Consider the following 20,275-nt stretch of genomic DNA (forward strand, 5'->3'; position numbering starts at 1 on the left):
ATTCCTATAATTACAAGAAAACCCATATAAACTAGGAATTTAACAAGATAATCATATAGGATCTAGATCATCTGATTGTCTTGACTGGCTATTTTTGACTTCTAAACCAAATCGTTGATTAGTTAACTGTTGTAATATGCTTTTGAGCTTTATTACCAAACGAAATGGGCGAACCTTTAAATTTCTAATAGGGCTTTAAATTTCTTAAAAAAAAAAAAAAAAATTACTTGGATTAGAAATTGAAGACAGACAAAGGAAGAAGAGTTTCGAAATAAAATGATATAGGCAAAGTGGCACTGAGCCAGAGCATGAGTTTTGAAGAAAAATATTAAATAAATTAATATGGTGGTGCTATTATTTGAAAGTTATACATAAAGTGCCCAAATATATAGATAGAGATTTAAATCGAAACAAAGACAAGGGTATATTTGGCAACTAATTATTTCCTTAGAAAAGAGAAAAGGCAAACCCAACCCCGGCCTTTTGCTAATGGGTTAGCTAGCTTAATAGGGAAGCAGCTGACAGAGTTAATAAAACAACACTGAGAGAGTCAGAGACTAAGCACATGCAATTGCACACACCAATGGCAAACCAAAGCTCATCTTCTTCTTCTTCTTCTTCTTCTTCTTCTTCTTCTTCTTCTTCTTCTTCTTCTTCTTCTCGTACATGTCTATGTTCTCCTACCACACACCCAGGCTCATTCAGGTGCAGCCTTCACAGGGGTCCACCCTGCAGATCAGTTTCAAACAAATCCTCATCAAGTGGTGGTAGTGGTACAACAGGAGTCCATGTTATAAATAACCAGTCCATGAAGGTGAAGAAGAATATGATGATGATGATGGTGATGAGCAACAACTCCAGAGCTGAGCTTCTCAAGGCCTTTCTGATGCAGATCCTCAAGCCCTCTAGCCATCACCTTCAAAGGAGGAGGAATTTCAAGCCAAGGCCCACCAGGTTTTGTGTATCATAATATATGATCCATGGACATCAATGATATGATGATGCCCATATATTGATCCATTAATTAATTGAAGTTTTTGGATTAATATATTGCTATTAATTGTCTCAAAAATATAAATATAAATTACTGCTTTTAGGATGATCCAAATATTTTTAATGTTTAATTTCCTTCTTCTGGTCCTAATTCATGGCGTCAAGAAAAGGTGCTTGAGAAAGTTTTGTTGTTTACCCAGTTCTCTATTCAAATACGTATGGTTTTAATTCTATGAACAGAGCACTAGAGAAATTTTTAAAACTAGTTCAAATTTGGGCATTTTGCATATTGAAGACATTTAACTCTTTTTAGCAGTAGTGTTTGAACCCTCCTCCAAACACTACTTGGTGGATATGTGTAAAACTCTAGAAAGAATTTAAATTCTTTAATACGAATCATTACTTCTTTGATGTAATGCTTCTTTCTAGTATGCCTCAATTATGGATATATGTAACTCTAGAATGAATGATATTGGAGGAACATTAATCTTCTACACGAACTCTAATTGCTATTAAGGTGCTTTTATTTTTATATTTTTTATCTTTTAATCTTGATGAATTAACTTTTTTACTATAAAAATATAGATTTTTTATTGTCAGAGACTCAGATGTGGTTGTGTTTATACCGTATAAAAAACGAACTTCCAAAATGACTAGGTATGCAATGCAATGTTCGTAGCAGTCATGTTATGATATAGGCCTATAGGCAGTATTAATATAGCATGCACGCACACTTTTTTTTTTTTTTTTTTTCTTTAAAGAAAATAAAAACAAAAACTACATTTGTGTGGCTGTAATAAGAGGAGTGCGTTTTTCCAACTATATGGGGAATGAAGCTGTTAATGAAGGGACAAACATGAAATCAAGAATACAACTCCACTCATCATTCTTGTCTTATAGTAGGGAAATCTAGTTCCAGAGAAAGGGTTTTAATTACCTACACCCATTATAAGCTAGTTCAAATTTTGTGATCTCTCCTTTCTACTGAATTCCCAAAAAAACAAAAAAAGAGTTATAAATCAAAATGACTATTTCTTAAGAATTAGCGATTGCTCAAGAGAAATGCAGTGACTAACAATAATCGTTCCAATTTGTACATGAAGAATGGATATATACTGACAGACATAATTGGAAGATAGAAGATTCAAACTCAGAATCTTCTAAACTCTTATACCAAGTTAGATAATCACCATACTTCAAAAACTTAAACTGTTAAAAAATTTGTCAATAATATATATCAAACTAACAAATTTTCCTGGAAATCAACCACCTCTTTAACAATTTATAGTCATCCACACTTAAATGTGTGTTGGCAATTGAGGCTAACTAAACTCACTCATCACTTAATTATCAAACAAAGGTTTAGAGTCACTTGAACCCATATAAGACAGATTTGAGATCAAACTGTAATCATTTCTTTTCTTTTTTTTGTTACATATATTGGATAAAATTGAACCATTGACCTATCCTAATTTTAACCCTTACCTTACCTATTCCTACCACTTGAACTAACTACAAAGGCTTAATCAGAATGTAATCTACAAGCATATATATGATAAGTACTTGCCTTTTCCTGAAGCAATTCGGGTTTGATCAACTAAAAAATTGTCAATTTAATGTTGCCCCTGAAACCATATGGTCAATTTTGAATTTTTGACTAGTCAATGCGATCAAACTATGAGGTGAGGACCCATCATAATTCTAGAAGAGGGTCCCATTAAAGTCACTATATATTAAACAAAACTGAAATATTCTTTTGACATCAAATCCGCACCATGTTAAAATCATGCAGGACTCAAGTTGTTGGTCATTTCCCATAAGTCTGCTTAAAAATTGTTTGATATATATGGACAGCCATACGTCTTGGTCTTCTGGAAATTAATTCAAAAATGAATCACTCAAAGGGCACAATCAAAACATTGTGTATTGAAAAATATTGTATTAGAATTTGATCCACCAACACTAACCTCACAGAGCTAGCCACTAATAGATTCTTTGATGCGTGACTACGTACCTTTCTGTATATATTATATACCATTACAGAACGAAGATGGCTAGTTTAATGCTGAAACACCCTTGATCGATATGCCTTTGTTTCGATCTAAATCTAATTATGCTCTAGACTTTTTTATTTGGTTCATCAAATATATCAGTAAAAGCCACAACGTATATTAAGTGATACACTTAATGTGAGAATACTTATAGTCGTTTGACCCAGCACATAAATTGTCTAATTTGATATTATAAAAAAAATTAAAGCATTTAACCAAAAACCAATTAGGAATGAGTGAAAAAACTCAAGATCTTATATAGGAGCAGAGCCATATTTTGAAATTTGGAGGGCCAAAAACAAAACACAAAGCATCATTTATCGGGAGTGGGGGGCCAAATGCTTAATTATTCAAACTCTCTATTCAAATTCATTATTCTGTCAAATATACTTTAAAGGGGTTGAAAAATATTGGGGGGAAGGAATAGCTTCGCCCTAATCTTATATATTGTCATACAAAGTCTTAATTTTCCAATATACAATTCTGTCTCTCAACAATTTACCATAAATAAATATCGATATATATGTATGGAGAAGCATCCATGGTATCATATTTTTTACACAAATTTCAATGGGGCTCATTACATATAAGATTTCAACAATCCAAATTATCTATTTTTTAGGTCTTCATTAAGGGATCATCCTTGTAAAAAATTAGGTAAATAAAAAATTATTTACCATATAAGATTAAATGATCAACATTTCAAGTGTTTATTTTGTTGACTATTTAATCTTTGTAAGTAAATGATTTCTTATTTACTTAATTTTTTGTAAAAATAATCCTTTAATCAAAACCTAAAAAATAGACAATTCGAATCTTTAAAATCCTATATAAAATGAGCCCTATTAAAAATTAAGAGGAAATTACAGATTTAGTCCAATTATTTTATACCTAGTTCAATTTTGGTCCACAATTTTTTTCAAGTTCTGTTTTGGTCCATTAATTGTTTCACTTGTTCAATAAAGGTCCAGATTTGTTTTCTCAAATTTGGCCTGCTTTTTACCCTATCAAATCTCACCCAAATTCAGCAAATATATACTTGTTTTAAAGCTATGCATTTCTTCTTTACAACCATATAAAGATCATTCAAATTGGAGTTCTAAAACTCAAGATAATTGACCCTAAAGTAGGGTACCCAAAACTGCCAATTTTTCAAATTTCACCAAATCTCAATTCTCTTAGATTATAATACTCCAAATTTGTTTTTATGACTAAGAAATGATGAAATATAACTTATACTTCAATTATAATTGAAGAAAACACAACCCAAAAGATTTAAAGTCACAAATCTGGACCTTTATTGAACAAATAAAACAATTAGTGGACCAAAACAGAACTTAAAAAAGATCGTGGACCAAAATTGAACTAGGTATAAAATAAGTGGACCAAATCTGTAATTTCCTCAAAAATTAATGTTAAAATTTATGTCAAAAATAAAATGTCACGGATCCGTCCCAGTATGTATATTGACACATCATTTATCATCTAAAGACTGAATATAACTTAAACAATTAGTTTCATATAAGCCATCTACATATACCACGTGAACTAAGTTAACTAACTAAAAGAAAAAGAATGAGAATATAAACTAAGGAGTAAAGACTAAAGAGGTTCGCACTTCGCACTTCGCACTTCGCACTTTGTTAGCAGATGATGTGAAAAAAAGCAGTGGGCCCCTCGAACGAGAGCCACCTGGTGTCATTGTGTCGACAGAGAACAAACAAGCCGAATGACACGTGGCATGCCACCTTGTCACCTCAGTGCCACTGGTCGGCACGTAAGTCAAAACTCCGATCGTTTTTTAATAATATAAGACCAAACCCCGGCAGCTTTGTTGTCAAACCGGCCCCAAGTACCAGCTCGGAACAAGTAAGCGCAGGTTGTCTTTAGGCGGCCCAATGTCAGTTGGCCCAAAAAACTTCCAAAATCCATTCCACTGCAATAAACGATTAGACTATAGTCTCAAATAAATTTAAATATGTATTTTTAAAGCTAATGACCATTTATCCATCATTTCCTGGCCAAAAAATGCTAATGACCATTTAGATAGCATCTATCTAAATTAATATATAAATTTTTTTTGTATATTATATACACACATCGCACTCACACTGTCTAATTCAATTAATAGTTAGTAAATACATGTCTATGTGTATACACGTATTTTTCGATATTGAAAATTCAAGAATTTAGTTATATTTCCATGCTAGTACCCAAAATTTCAACAATCATAGGAAAATATTTTCAAATAACAAACATCACTGCAACAAAAACTTATGGCCGGCATAAGGATTAATCCTCAATATTACGTGTCAAATTGTTGGTGTGTTTAATAAATTACTTAGCTTCGGAATTTGAGAGGCTTATAATAGCTGCAATGGTAAAACACGCACTATCATGTAGTTATGTATTAGTAAGAGTTTGACTCTCATTCTTATTTCCTCTAAATTCTAAATGCGTAATGTAAAAATCTATGTAAAAGTTATTATAAATATATATATTTTTCCTCACATAGTCGCATGTAATATGACTTGAGCTAAATGAGTGTATAATTTATATTGAATGACGTAGAATAATATGTGGTTATTAGTCCTAACACATGAGTTATATGCTCTTATATTATGAAAAGTTAAAACATTTAAATTAAAATTAATTGACAATAAGTAAAAAAACCAATACCAAAATATAATGTAAGGTAAAATTTTACATTTTTAATAATCGGTATTCTATCACCACCATGAAAAAGAATACAACAAATAAATGAAAAAGTGGTCCAAATCTATAAATTAACAATAAACAAGAAAATAAAAAAGCTTTCCTATTTTTTTGGTGACGTGGCAAGACACTAATTATGTCCCTATGCATTGAGAAAATTTTCATTCACAAGGCATTGAAAGTGCAATGCGTTTTGATATTTTATTAATGAACGAGTTCGAAACTGGACAATAATATGAAAAATAAAATAAGTCCGAAATTAACTGGGTCAACATTTGATTTGGTGGCTTTGTGTACAAAGAATTGAAGAGGGGTATGTAGGAAATGTAGATTGGTCATACGAAAAGGATAGGAAAGCAGTGGGCGGACTGATAATCATTCAATCAACCAATATATATGTATAGATGGATGATGCTGATTTCAATATTAATTGTTTCTGTATAGTTTTCCCGCCATTCCAAAAGGACCAAAACCTTCACTCGACACTCGATACTCTCTGCTGACCACTCTCTTACACAAACGCGCCACTATCAGCACTTGATGAATTTCACGGGATTCATAAGGCCTTTAGTACTAATACTCTAATACGAATTGCTATTGTTATAATTAATCACAATATATAATCTTTTTAATAGAGATTAGATTTATTTATGTGAAACCTATTGAATACATAAAGTCATATAACAACATCGTATTACAAATTTCTCAAATTATATTACATATACAATTATTAAGGGTAAGGATTTAAAATTTAAAATTTTAGATATTAATAATTGTATATATATTATAATTTAGGTGAGTTTAAAATTTAAAACAGTGTAAAATCAAGTAAATGAGAAAATACACAAATTATATATACAGTAGTGCTACATATACTACATTTTTATACCATAATTTCATACCACCTTATATGGCAACTTACATGACATTTATACATTGGATACTAAAAATTAAAAAAAAATCCAAAAAGGAAAAGAAAAACTTTGTCCAATAAAGTAACGACACGTCAGATGATATAAAAATGTGGTATAAGAATGTGGTAAGTATAGCATTATTCATTATATATATTATCAACTTGTTGGGCAAATTTGTACACCGTAAATTACATATACGGTAAAGTTATTTTTTGTACACAAATTATACACAAATTATTTTTTGTACACAAATCATTTTTTGTATAGATACACCGTAAAGTTGTTGGGCAGTTGGGCGCGTGGGGTTTAGTTACTGATGAGCCCACAGGTTTTCCTAATCCGACCCGGAAAGCGAAACCCTAACTCATGACGTTTCGGTTTGGCGGTTTCTCCACGAACCAAGGGGCCGCTCTCCCGCCCGAACCCCCGCAAAAACAACAAATCCTAATCCCCCTCGGAAACACCTTGAAATTACAACTCACCCATCCCCTCTTCGAAACACCTATTTATACCCTCCTCCACTCTCTCTAGGTTTTTACCAAACCCTCAGCTCAAATTCGAACTCTTGCTTTCTTTCTTCAAAAAACAAAACCGACTCAAACTGTACGACAATGGCGGTAACGTCGTCGTCGTCGTCGAGAACAAGATCGGACACGTACACCTGTCGCAGATCCCAGCCGTTGTTTTCCTCCTCTTCTTCTACGGGCTTCGCGTCCTCCGCCTCCTCCACATTCTTCTCCCGCTCATCCTCCCCCACGCGCCTCGCCATGTACAGCGCCCACACGCCCTCCCCTTCCTCCTCCTCGTCCGTACGCTTCGCGATCGACCGCCCGAGCTCTCCCGGCCGTTCTATTTCGTTCAGGAACCAGTTCGCCAACACCACGAACAACACCACCGCCTCCGCTCCTAAGAAGGCGTGCCTGTGTTCCCCTACCACGCACCCCGGCTCCTTCCGCTGCGCCCTCCACAAGAACTCGCCACGTACCGCTCATCACTCGAACACCCAAACGGCGTCGTCGTCGTACCACTCGAGTATCAGGCTCAACTACAGGAGGTCGGCGATGAAGAACTCTCTGGTGAGGATCGGAGGAGTGGAAGGTGACTTGGTGAAGAGAGCTCTGGCGGCGCTGATCAGACCCTCTTCGCACCACCAGCGGCGCCGAGCCGACTTCCGCCCCAAGCCGAGCCGGCTCTCCGCAATGTCCAAAGCCGACGAGTCCTGATCCGTTTTTCCTCGTTCTCTGTTTTTTGTAGAGTGATTGGCGAAGTTAAGGTTTGGAGCAGTTTGGACATAGGAGCGAGTTAACTGTTGAGTTAACTCAGGAATCGTTCACCAGTTTTTTTTGTGAAGAATGGGATGATAGTAACGTAGATGAACAATTTTTTTGTTGTTGCCAATATTAGGAATTATTGGATTAAAATTTTTTAGACCAATTTGTAAATTTGATTTTACCGAACGAATTATTCTTTCAATTTGAATTTGGGTGTTTGAAAATAATCCAGATTTTTTATGGTGAGTTGAGATTCAGATTGTGGGTTAGTAAATTGTATTGTGCTCTGAATATGTTCATATTTTGATTTTGTTTTTTTTATTTGCTATATCATAAATTGAAGAGTCTTGTATGGAAAATTCATGGTGCAAAATATTGGTAAGCAAAAATAGTAAATTTTTGAGAGCCAATTTACCCAATAATTGAGGAAAACAACGCACAAATTGGTGAAAAAGATGAACGTTTCCCTAATTCCCTTTCGTTTTTGGGAAATAATCTGGCAATAAATTTCAAATAATTTGAATGAATTTTGTTTAAGATTCTATTTGGGGTTACAGGTTGAATTGTGATAATTAATTACCGAACTATTTTACATGAGTTGTATTCCACGAGAGACGGTGAACCATATTAATGACCTAAGTTGGCTACTAGTAGCCTACTACTACTAGTCAGAATTTCTCCGCTACCAGAAGGGTCCATTATTTGTTTTCTACTTTTCTTATTCTTAAAAGGCATATAAAACTGGCCTTTCAATATTTGGAAGTCTATTTCTACTTTATTAATTTTTTTTTCCCCTTTTCAATAGGAATTCTGGTTTATCTTTTAATTGTGCAGTTTTTTGCTTTTAAATTAAGAATCTTACATTAGTTATAGAAAGTTTTGTGTATCCAAGTTTGGTATTAAGACTTGGGAAGGAAGAAAGGTCAAGCAATTATTGAGCATTGATTGTGCAATTTGACAGGACATGGTTTAGCTTTCTTCACAGCTAAGGCTGGCTGAAAATTTAAAACTTGAGCAATTAAACAAGTGCCCTTACAAACACATAAGCAATGAGTTTTAATCATCCATGGTCAGCAACTATCCAATAGTTGACATTTAAAATTGATTTAAATTTAAAGTACATTATTTTTTAGAATTATTGTCAACCATTAGATTTTGATTCAACGATTAATGACAAAATTTAGGGCAGGCCTTTGCCATTACAGACTCAAAAACAGAAAGAGTCATGCTGCAGTTGGTACCTAAATTTCTTGTATTTTAGCTCAACGTACTGCCCATTCCCTATGTCCAAATTGCTAAATCAAAATGCAGAAACAGGCATATAGTGCATATACCGAATGAATGATTTGAATTTTTGTTAATAAAGTAGAAAGAAATATAACAAAATCATCACTAGTTGGTGCATACAGTGAACTTAAACAAAGTGAAGTTACACACAGACTTACACTCACCAAATTTATTGATTCATTTTTATTGACCAAATAATACAATGGTGTTTTATTTATTTAAATTTGTGCTGACTTTGAACTTCACTTATTATAACAAATAAAATACATGTATTCACACATAATATAATGAGCAAATTTAGTAACCTCAACAGGCATAACGTGGCAAATGTTAATAGGATTTAGGAACATCAATAAGTAGTGTCTGAACTGTATACAAAAAATACAAGCAGTAATAGACTAATAGGTGTGATATATAAATATAATTCTGTCTTAAACAAATCAATTAAAAAGTGTTTTAAGGAAAATATGCAGCTGTGTTTGGGGAAAGGAGACATAAGCACGGCTGTGTCACAAATTCTGTTCAAATATATTCTCTAGTGTGGGACTCTGAAATGAATCTAGGACATGGTGTGTGGTTGAGCTGACATGCCTGACATGTGGTCTGGTTGAAGAATCAATTTTTATATAGGCTTAGATTGCTGGACATGGCTCCTAATCTCCAAGTTTCCACAACTTCAATGAAATTTCAAAATTTCATTTCATATAAAGCCAGGCAGGCTCTACCCTATACAGGTTCTATCCAATTACAGATTTTATGGTGGTCTCAAATTCTCAAATGCAGGTGAGAGAGGATTGGATCTGGTGAGCTCCCTACTTTGTATGGCCTAAAGTCTGTTCTGTGTTGATGAAGGTCATAATAACTTTGACCCATCACATAATTGGCCATGGCCCATGCCTAACATCAATTATGTGGCAATTTAAAACTGATAGAGCCCATGATTTTGACCCATTACATAACTGGCCATGGGCCATGACTAGTACCAATAACCTGGCAATTGTTAATTTGATACAGAAAATATTGGGCCTAATTAACTAAGGCAGAGGCAGGGTGTGCTAGAAGCCTGAAACTTTTACCATTTATTTTATACCCATCTCTCATTCCATAGACAAATAACATTACACTACCAACATTGTATTTTTCTTAGTTAATGAAGTAGCAAATTATCATTTACAATGATCATTTGGTTTAGTGTTGTCACTCAATCTCTTTTTTGTAGAAGGAGGTCATGAGTTCAAATATCATAAATGACAGTTATTAATTAATCAAATAAAAAAAATAACAAATCATCATTTACAATGACTCAAAGGAGGAAAAAGTATGTTTTTGTATCATTAAATTTCAATCTTTTTGCTATGGGTTTGTGTTTCATAGGGTAGTGTGGCGTGAAGGTACGATCTTGATCAGCTCGGTTGTTGTTCAAAATCGTAAATCAAATTGATATAATTGGTTTGAGTTTTTCCCAAACCAAAATTGATCGAACCATATGATTAATCTAACTAAACCAATCCCTTTATTGGTCGGTTTGAGTGGTTTAGGGAGAGAGGACAAAGCAATGAAGAACAAAATAATAAAAGGATGAAGATGAAAGGGAAGATGGAGAAAAGAAGTTGTGGAAAAAGAAAAGAGATGGTAGCATGGGAAAATTTTAGCTAAAGGACTCCAACTATACTTCATGTCTCTATTCAGGACATGAATTTCATTTTGTGTCAATTAAGGATCCTGTTTTTTTTCAATTTTTATCTCAACTTTAGCCTGACGTTGGATCCATCAAATCTCCACCAAATTCAACAAACTTATACTAGGTTTAGAGCTATACATTTCCTCTTTACAACCATATAAATATCACTCAAATCGGACATCTACAACTCTAGATAATCGGCCACAAACTAGGGTACCCGAAACTGTTCAATCGGACCTCTGGGAAAATATTTGAGAAATTGGACAGTTTCGGGTATCCTAGTTTGGGGCCGATTATTTAGAGTTGTAGAGGTTTTATTTGAGTGATATTTATATGGATGTAAAGAGGAGATGTATATCTTTAAACCCAGTATAATTTTTCTGAATTTTGTGAAGGTTTAATGGGTCTAACGTCAGGCCAAAATTGAGATAAAAACTGAAGAAAAAAAAAACAGTCCTTAATTGACACAAAATGAAAATTTTAGTCCTCAGTTGACACAAAGTGAAATTTATATTCTAAATAGAGATATGGGATATAGTTTGAGTCTTTTAGCTAAAATTTTCCCTATATAAAATAAAAGGTTGAGAATGTGAGGGGAGAGGGAGATAGGAGAAGTAGGAGGAAATGGATATGCAATGGTATAAAAATATAAAAATATTCCATTCAATTTAGTTTGGTTTAGATGGTTTACAAATACTATAAAATGCTCACTAATCGTTAATAGTGTTTTGATTTGATTTATCAACCAGTAATATTTTTTTTGTGCACAAAAATCGAACTAAACCACCCCAAATAGGTTCAATTTAGTAAGTTTAATCAATTGAATGCCCACCTTTTTTTTGTTTATTTACCTATTTAACCCTATGTAGGGGAAAAAAACTTCTATATCATAGGTGTATATGTTCTATTATGTCTATCTCTCGCTTGATAAGTTTATATCACATAATGAAAGAGATGCATAAATGGGATGTGTAGGTGGTTATATGAAGTAGGATACAAAAACTCATTTAAAAAAAAAATTGTAAAATGCTGAGTTGGCAACTTGTCAAAGAATATAATTTATTAAAATAAAAGATGCTAGATATTAATTTTTAAAAACATGTTTATCGAGGATTGAAATCTAATTATTATTGACTTGGCTTGTTTGACAGTACTTTTAGAAGGTTTAAAAATACTTTTAAATAGTCAAAAATGCTTTTAATTGCATTTGACAAAAAAAATCAGAAGTTCTTTTGAGTTATAAAAGCTCCCGGAAGCGCTTTCAAGTATATTTACAAAAAACACTTGAATTTTTTTTAAAAAAAAAAACTTATGTATTTTTAACAAAAACGTTTTTAGTGCAAACGATATTGAACAAAAGTGCTTCTATATACCACACATGTAGGACAAAAGTGCTTCTCCCAAACAAAGCTTATATATATGGTTGTTCTTAGGCGAACCTTGCCTATTCTGTATTCACCACACATGTAGGACAAAATATATGATTAATATATATAAAAGGAGAAAGGAGCAGTAATTGACTAATTATTAAATGAATAAAGACAGTCCCCGTGGTACGCGCGCACCTACACTTCGGCCTTTGGCCTTTGGGCCTTGGTCCTTTTTAACTGTGCTCTCTCCAACTCCACTAGGCCAAATTGGGAGCTTGGTGCCATAGCTCTCTCAGCCCCTCACAAATCACAATCACACTGCGTCTTCGTTTCTCTTCTTTTTGCCACATTTTTCTTCTCTCTCTCTCTCTCATTTTGTCATCCAGTAACCAAAAATAGCATAGAAAATGCCAAGCCCAGTTCTGAAAGCAGGAAGCAGACCACCATGGGTGGGTTTGGGAGCAGCAGTTTGGGTCCAAATAGCTGCTGGCAACTCCTACAACTTCCCACTCTATTCCCCTTTGCTCAAATCCGTGCTGGGTTTCAATCAGCAACAGCTGACCATCCTTGGAGTGGCCAGTGATATTGGAGAGAGTGTGGCTTTTCTTCCCGGGATTGCCTGCAACAAGTTCCCTCCTTGGGCTGTGCTTTTGGTGGGTTGTGTGCTTTGTTTCTTCGGCTATGGTGTTCTCTGGCTTGCTGTTAGCCAAACTGTTGCCAACTTGCCTTATGCTCTGGTGAGTCTGCCAGTTCATATCTCTCTACCTCTATTTCTCTCTTTTTTTAGTTTTTGGCATGTACCATTGGAAATTGATTTGTGGGTTCACTGGCTGCTAAGTTTGTTAACACCAAGTATTGCAATTTTGCATACCAAGTTGTGGATTTGATTGTTTTAGATATATATTTTTGTTCTATGGGTTAAAAGTGTTTTTTCCTGCAAACCCATTCGAAAGATTTGTTTGTCTGGAACTATTGAATTTGAGTGTGCATTTTTAGATATTGTATGTTTGATTGCAGAACATATTGTTAGGTGTTTCTTGAACTAGGTTTGTCTGCCACTACGGTCTTGGTTGTCCTTTTTTAAAAGATTCTGATGATGATTGCCTAATTATAGTATTTCTCATATTTTGTAGTTTTGCTACTTTCCTCCAATCTATATTTATTATGTGTGCGTAGCTTTCCTATGGTGTTAGCAATGGTATGATAATACATAATACGGTGATCATTTTCCTGATGCAGCATTACTGCTTTCTCTTGGTTTATCTAGTTTCTTAGGCAGCTTGTGAAAACGTGGTAGATCATGCTGAATTTCCATTTCCTTCTAGCAATAGTTTCTCCCTCTTAAAAGGGAATGCAATGATATTTAGGATAAATATGGGTCTTGGAGAACCAGATTTAACTCTATTTCAATGTAAAGATATTGTGGAGAATTGAGTGGTACAATTTTAATTGTTGGGTAGGTCTCATCTGAAAGGCCTTTTTTCGATGTAAAAAGAGATTCATTTTTACCTAGAATATTTGGAATTAACCATTTCCCAATGCCTTGTCATGTTTTATTTGTTTTGAAGATGGTTATATTCAAGTTTTTTGTCTAAGGTGTTCTGATAGCCAATGAGATTTTTTAAGTACTAATATTCAAAATTTCAGTCTTCATTTTGTTACTTGACTTCTAGTGTAATTTCTAGGTAAAGACACTTTTTTTTTTCAATTAAAACATTACACCTGCTATCAAGAAACCATTTAGCATAAAGGAAGGAATTCTTCAGGTTTCCTGACTGAGCATAGCTGGGGTTCATGTATAGACCTTTCTTATATTTATGCCAAATAGAATCTGGGTTGAAACCCCAGAAAAGAGACATTACACAAAAATCGATTACATTGAGCATAATAGTAACTTTCTACATGGGCTTATAATCTGTTTAGCTAGCCACAAATTATACAATTCATTGTTTCAGCTTCAGAGATGTCTATTTTGATAATTTGGATTGGGAAAATAAGGATGAACAAAGAAAGAGTATAGATTTGGATGAAACCCTGGAAATAGTGGATGCCAATAAGGAGGCTCAAAATAACAGAGATTGATGAGTGTGAGATAATCAACACAGTTTGCTTCTTAATTTTGGTGTTTGGAACTATTAGGGTGAGACTGAGGAGTCAAATGTTAAAAGATTGCTTGATGAGGTGATTGTGATGATAGGTTGGAATATTGTACAGCATTATGAGTTCAAAATTAGGCTCTAGAAATTAATTTTATATTTTTCAAGGGGAATGTATCAAAATTTCAGGTTTGTTTGATTTTCTGAAATAGTGGTGCATGTCAACCCTGAAGACTATTCATTCCAAAACTATTTAAGGTGCAAATACCAGTACATTGAAAGCTCTAGTACTGTGTTTGAAAAAGACTAACTTGTTGGCAATGCTGAGGTGAACTCCGCAATATTGGGGAGATCTTCATTTGTCTACTCAAGGAGGAAGGTCAAAGCTAGAGATTGACAAACCTCAGCATATTTGTGTCGTAGTATGGAAAAGTAAAGGCAGGGAACAAAAATTTACTATGTTTTGGGGATTATTCTCCAATTCCAATTTTATTGTGGTTGTGCTTGGCTCCATACTATTGAATGTCTTGTAATATCCAAAGTTCAAAAATGTTAGAATCTGTTACTAACTGAGCTAAAAAGATAGATTGGTGACTCCTTTATTTTGTTTTGGGGTGGCACCCAAAACTGTTCAGAAAAAAGCTACCCATAACTGAAGTCTATAAGTGCATCCAATTAAGAGTGGGGGTCTATCAATAAAGATTCGTTTAAGTGTCACCCCCTCTATATGAAGAGTTCTTTGCAATCATTGTTAATTTGTTTTGTTTACATTGCAAAATTTCATATAGTCAGAACTGTTTTTTTACATGCTTGCAGTTGGGGCCATGGTTTTGGACCTTTTGGTATATATGTCTTCATTTTGCATTTGGACCTTCTAACAACTATCTTTTAATGCTCTGGCAGTTATGCATCACACTTTGCATTGCCACAAATAGCAACGCTTGGTTTGGCACAGCTGTGCTTGTTACCAACATGAGGAACTTCCCTCTCAGTAGAGGCACTGTTGCTGGCATTCTCAAAGGCTATGTCGGGATTAGTGCTGCAGTTTATACAGTGGTATACAGTTTGGTGCTTAAAGATTCTGGTTTGAACCTATTGTTGTTCCTTGCTCTTGGGCTTCCTGTTTTGTGTTTAGCCTTGATGTACTTTGTTCGGCCATGTACTCCAGCTTCTGGAGAAGACTCTTCAGAGCATGCCCATTTTCTCTTCACACAAGCTGTCAGCGTTTTGCTTGCAATCTATCTTCTCACAGTCACAGTAGTAAATCAGATGATATCTCTTAGTGATGCTGTTTCCTACAGTTTGGTTGCTATTGTGGTTATCCTTCTGCTGTCTCCCCTTGCAATTCCTGTCAAAATGACATTATTTCCATCAAGGTCACAAGCTAATTCTTCAGACCATCTTGCTCCGGGAGAAGGCAATGCAACCCAAACAGATCCTTTGTTGACACCATCCCCATCAGCTACACATCTTGGAAGTTGTCATGAGGCTGAGGATGCTTCAGATGTGGAAACACTTATTGCTATTGGGGAAGGGGCAGTGAAGAAGAAAAAGAGACCTAAGAGAGGAGAGGATTTCAAGTTTCATGAGGCTTTTATAAAGGCTGATTTCTGGCTCCTTTGGTTTGTATATTTTCTTGGGGTTGGTTCAGGAGTAACAGTACTCAATAATTTGAGCCAGATTGGGGTTGCAGTAGGCAATAATGATACAACAATACTGTTGTCTCTATTCAGCTTTTGCAATTTTGTGGGTCGTCTGGGTTCGGGTGCTCTTTCTGAACACTTTGTCAGGTAATTACTCGCTGGCTTCTATCTAACTAATCATATACCAACTAGGTCTAGTTTTTAGTCCATTGTTGTTCTTTTTCAAGTTGTTAAAGAAAGTTTGATACCATACCAGATGTTTTAATTTAAGCATAGCCAACATCACTTAAATTCTTCTGGATAGGGCCTTAATATGTTCTGCCTCTACTCTGGCTCCAATCTTTAGTTTCAGTGAAGTTCTTACTTATATATCTTGCTAACTCATTTGGTTGACTTGTGTTTTTTGTTTCCTTCATATCTTTTGGTTGGAAAAGCTTTCAAACATGGATATTGTTGCATGCCCCTTAATGGGTGTCCTTTCACTTTTTCCTTCCCTCTATTGTAGGGTTAGCAGATTGAAATTTTTATGTCAGAGTTCTTGAGATTTTATTTTGCAGTTTTTTGTTACCACTGACTTTCTGGTATTCACATTATACTTTATGACCAAGATTCTTATAATCCTAAGACTACAGACCTTTCGCTTTTCGAGAATGTGATAACCTTTCTACTGTGTTCTTTTTATGGATGAATTATTCTCTTAACTTCTGTTAGGGCATAATACTAATTTGCTATAAAATTTGGCCCATTGCAGGATAAAAACAATTCCTCGCACAGTGTGGATGACATGTGCACATATACTTATGATCCTTTCATTTGTTTTATATGCTTTAGCTATCAGTGGTACTCTCTATGCAGCAACTGCTCTGCTTGGCATCTGCTATGGGGTTCAGTATTCTATGATGGTTCCAACTGCCTCCGAGCTTTTTGGGCTGAAACATTTTGGTATAAACTACAGCTTCATGTTACTTGGCAATCCTATTGGTGCATTTCTTTTCTCAGTTCTGCTTGCTGGTACCTTATATGATGCTGAAGCTGCCAAGCAAGGAGGCTCCACCTGCACAGGTGCTAATTGTTTCAGGGTCACATTTCTAGTTTTAGCCGGCGTCTGTGGGTTGGGCACCATCTTGAGCATAATTTTGACAGTTAGAGTACGACCAGTTTACCAAATGCTTTATGCTGGGGGTTCTTTCCGTCTGCCTCAAAGTTCAAACCACTGATGATTAGAATGTCATTGTCTGATGACATCAAGTCATACACAAGTTTATGGAGCCATGCTCCAATAAAGTTATCAAGATGACTAGAGAATACCTGCGGCTTGAACCTGCTGCATTATTTAGTTACTGCAGCTGATGGCATTTGTTGGTTGTGTGCTAATGGCAAATAGAGAAAGTCAATTACTCCATTATAGTAATTGATAAGGTTTTGGGGGTATGATATTCAAATTGATGTATTATTAGAATTCGAGGTTCTTTCTGTTATTATAGTTAGGCTCAAGTTCAAAATATACACAGTGGCAAAAAAAACAAAAGTTCATAATAAACACCCAACTATGGGGTGAATTTCATCTAGGTCTATAAATTAGAAAATCTTTCAAGAACATCCACAAATTAACATTTAAATTGAAAATTTGACTTTTGTTTGGTGAGTTATTAGTGTTGGGGTTAAAAAATACTAGCATGAACAACCATGGTGCGGTAGGTTTAACAACATTATCTCCACCATCCTCTTCATCATAGTCATGCACACTTCGATAATCTTCATCAAAGCACATGTCTCCTTCATTATCCTCAAGCTCAAACATTAGTACTTCCACCTCTGGAATAATAAATATTATCAACAATTCAACACTAGGCCTAGAAGATGATCAAGCCCACTAACAGGTCATTAACATGATGTGTCATGATTGGCCACACTGGCATTTAACTCCAACACTAACAGCTCATCAAATGGAAGTCGGTTTTTCAATTTAGATGTTAATTTGTGAATGTTCTTAAAAGATTTTTTAATTTGTGGATCCGGATGAAATTCACCACATAGTTGGGTGCTTATTTTGAACTTGAACCTTATAGTTATTTTGAAGTATGATTTCAGACCACAAAAAAAAATTTAAATAAGTGGCGTAAGGATTATAAAATGAAATCTATTTGGTAGCCAACCTCCATTCTAAGGGTTGATGCTCTGATGACATAATTTTCCGAACACATTATATTATAAGTAAAATTTTCATTTACGGTAATATTCTCTTATTAGATATGTTACACTGGTAGATGGATCAATACTATCAAATAAGATTATGCCTAATTGATCAGTAACCTAGGTTTACAACCTGGAAACATAATATGACTCCTTATCTAGAAAATTTAACTTTCAATCCATTCACTATCTTCGAAAAAATGAAAAGGATACAGATGACCATCATATCTGTGATGCAGAATTATGCTCCTGTTACTATAGTTTTGCATACCTGACAAAATCATACCTTTCACAAAGAGACAAATTAAATACTACTTCTTTCAATTGTAATCAAAGATAAAGACAAGTCATGTACAAAGAAAAGCATGGCCGGGGAGACAATGTCATTACTGAACTAGACCCTTGACTACAAAGTTTTGCCAAATGCATGACCCACCTACACTGAAAAAGCTAAACACAAAGTCTTGTGATGCACAAAGCCAAAACTCTCTGGTGGAAGAACCCAAAAAACCAATCTCTCACCATTAAATTACTAGCATAGACAGATGCCAATAAGGAAGAAGATGAACAAACCAAAACTAAAACAAAATTCAAAAAAATTAATGAGATGAAAAAAAAAAAAAAAAAAAAAATTCATGTGGGTTTCAAGTCCTGGAACATTGTATCCCACCTGATCTCTTCAACTCCAGTAGACCAGTAACCATCATCATCACCATCCATCTTTTCCTCTTTTCGAACATCGTCAACCACTGGACTCCAAAAGCTTTCGGCCTGAGGCCCGGACACCACCACAGGACTACCATTTGTGAGTAACAATGGTCTGCTGCCTGCAGGCTTGGGCATCACCAACTTCTTCTTGTTCCTCTTCAACATGGCCCCTCTAAATCTTGTTCTGTAATTGCTTGGCCTTGGCACAAGTGCCAGAGCTGATGAGTCCTCCTCACGACGAATCCATGTGCGTATGTATTCACCCAAACACCTCTTGGTCCTCTTGATTGCCACCAAAAGCCTTGTCATGGGACGTGGAGTGCTTGTTAATCTTCCCTTTTCTTTTCTAGCAAGCTTGAGGATCTCTAGCCTGTGTTTGGCTATGGAGATGCCCATGCTTTGAAGAAACTCATGGTTGAAGTAGATTATGTCTTCTTCTTCCAGCTCATTGTGAGCAAAAGCAAGCCCATACTCGTACACAAGTGAGGGCTCAAGGCCTGTTTTGGATAGCCATGAGAACCAGTCCATGGCTGCAAATGATATGGAGTGAGCTTTGAGTTTGTGTCTGTGGTGATCTTAGATTGATATATTTATAAAGACCCCAACTACTACACTTACCAAATTTGTTTATTAAACTTTGTTCATTAAATAATATTACAATGTTTCATTTATAGAGATTTGGACTCACAACCGACATGAACCATATTTATTTTAAACAAATTCTACTTCTTACACTGTCACATTATTTGATAAGAATCTTTTATTTCGATTACATTAGAACAAATCGGACTCTTAACCTATTATAATCCTTAGACTGATCTCAAGGGCTTATTTGACAAAGACCGTAATTAGCATTATACATACATTGAGTAGGATCGAGATGAGGGTACGATGAAAGTAGGGAACTAGTTGTGGGTGACTTAGACTTACTTTAGGCTTTTGAGGCAGGTTTGATTTTTATAAATGGAAATTGGTTGTTAGTTGAAACTTGAGGGTGGCTAAAGAAAAAAGAAGTTGGGTGTGGGGTATGCATGCCCATTATCCTCCAAATTAAAATGGGCTATGCATTATCAAACTTTATGGAGTGAGAGCCAAGGATTCCATGTGGAATTGTATTGCCATCAATCACGCTTGGGAAAGAGACTAGCTAGGGTGTGGCCGTGTGGGACATCCCCATTACTTAATTGTTCTTGTGCGTTTGGTCGGAACAAAGTGAAAAAAAATGCTCAATTTCAAAATTGACAAGCACCCTTGTTGCAAGAGATGAATGAAGGTTTGGAGTTTGGAGTTTGGACTAAAAGCTACTCAACTGTTAATTGCAGCCTAATCATGTGAATTATATATATATATATG

At 35.0% G+C, this 20,275-nt stretch overlaps 3 protein-coding genes across 3 annotated transcripts; 2 read left to right on the forward strand and 1 right to left on the reverse strand.

The window, feature by feature from the left end:
• Positions 1 to 7,229: 7,229 nt before the first annotated feature.
• Positions 7,230 to 8,185, forward strand: LOC147286976 (uncharacterized). Its single transcript, XM_086241641.1, has one exon. The coding sequence runs from the start codon at positions 7,285 to 7,287 to the stop codon at positions 7,894 to 7,896; it is 612 nt and encodes a 203-aa protein (XP_086097767.1). The 5' UTR covers positions 7,230 to 7,284; the 3' UTR covers positions 7,897 to 8,185.
• A 4,338-nt stretch (positions 8,186 to 12,523) lies between these two features.
• Positions 12,524 to 17,583, forward strand: LOC147286977 (Major facilitator superfamily protein). The gene is made up of 3 exons (XM_086241250.1): positions 12,524 to 13,019; positions 15,282 to 16,168; positions 16,773 to 17,583. The coding sequence occupies exons 1-3, from the start codon at positions 12,690 to 12,692 to the stop codon at positions 17,236 to 17,238; spliced, it is 1,683 nt and encodes a 560-aa protein (XP_086097376.1). The 5' UTR covers positions 12,524 to 12,689; the 3' UTR covers positions 17,239 to 17,583.
• Positions 17,584 to 18,465: 882 nt separating this feature from the next.
• On the reverse strand, positions 18,466 to 19,494 carry LOC147286978 (Sterile alpha motif (SAM) domain-containing protein). Its single transcript, XM_086242051.1, has one exon. It carries the CDS (start codon positions 19,448 to 19,450, stop codon positions 18,848 to 18,850), a length of 603 nt encoding a protein of 200 aa, XP_086098177.1. The 5' UTR covers positions 19,451 to 19,494; the 3' UTR covers positions 18,466 to 18,847.
• Positions 19,495 to 20,275: the final 781 nt, after the last annotated feature.

The sequence above is a fragment of the Dryas octopetala genome, chromosome 4 (assembly GCF_963921425.1).
Source record: "Dryas octopetala chromosome 4, drDryOcto1.1, whole genome shotgun sequence".
Lineage (NCBI taxonomy): Eukaryota > Viridiplantae > Streptophyta > Magnoliopsida > Rosales > Rosaceae > Dryas > Dryas octopetala.

Bases quoted from the DNA above. Each gene is read 5' to 3' on its own strand.
- LOC147286977 (XM_086241250.1), top strand. From the start codon at position 12,690: ATGCCAAGCCCAGTTCTGAAAGCAGGAAGCAGACCACCATGGGTGGGT. The intron at 13,020-15,281 runs GTGAGTCTGCCA...ATGCTCTGGCAG, and splicing joins CCAACTTGCCTTATGCTCTG to TTATGCATCACACTTTGCAT. The intron at 16,169-16,772 runs GTAATTACTCGC...GGCCCATTGCAG, and splicing joins CTTTCTGAACACTTTGTCAG to GATAAAAACAATTCCTCGCA.
- LOC147286976 (XM_086241641.1), top strand. From the start codon at position 7,285: ATGGCGGTAACGTCGTCGTCGTCGTCGAGAACAAGATCGGACACGTAC.
- LOC147286978 (XM_086242051.1), bottom strand. From the start codon at position 19,450: ATGGACTGGTTCTCATGGCTATCCAAAACAGGCCTTGAGCCCTCACTT.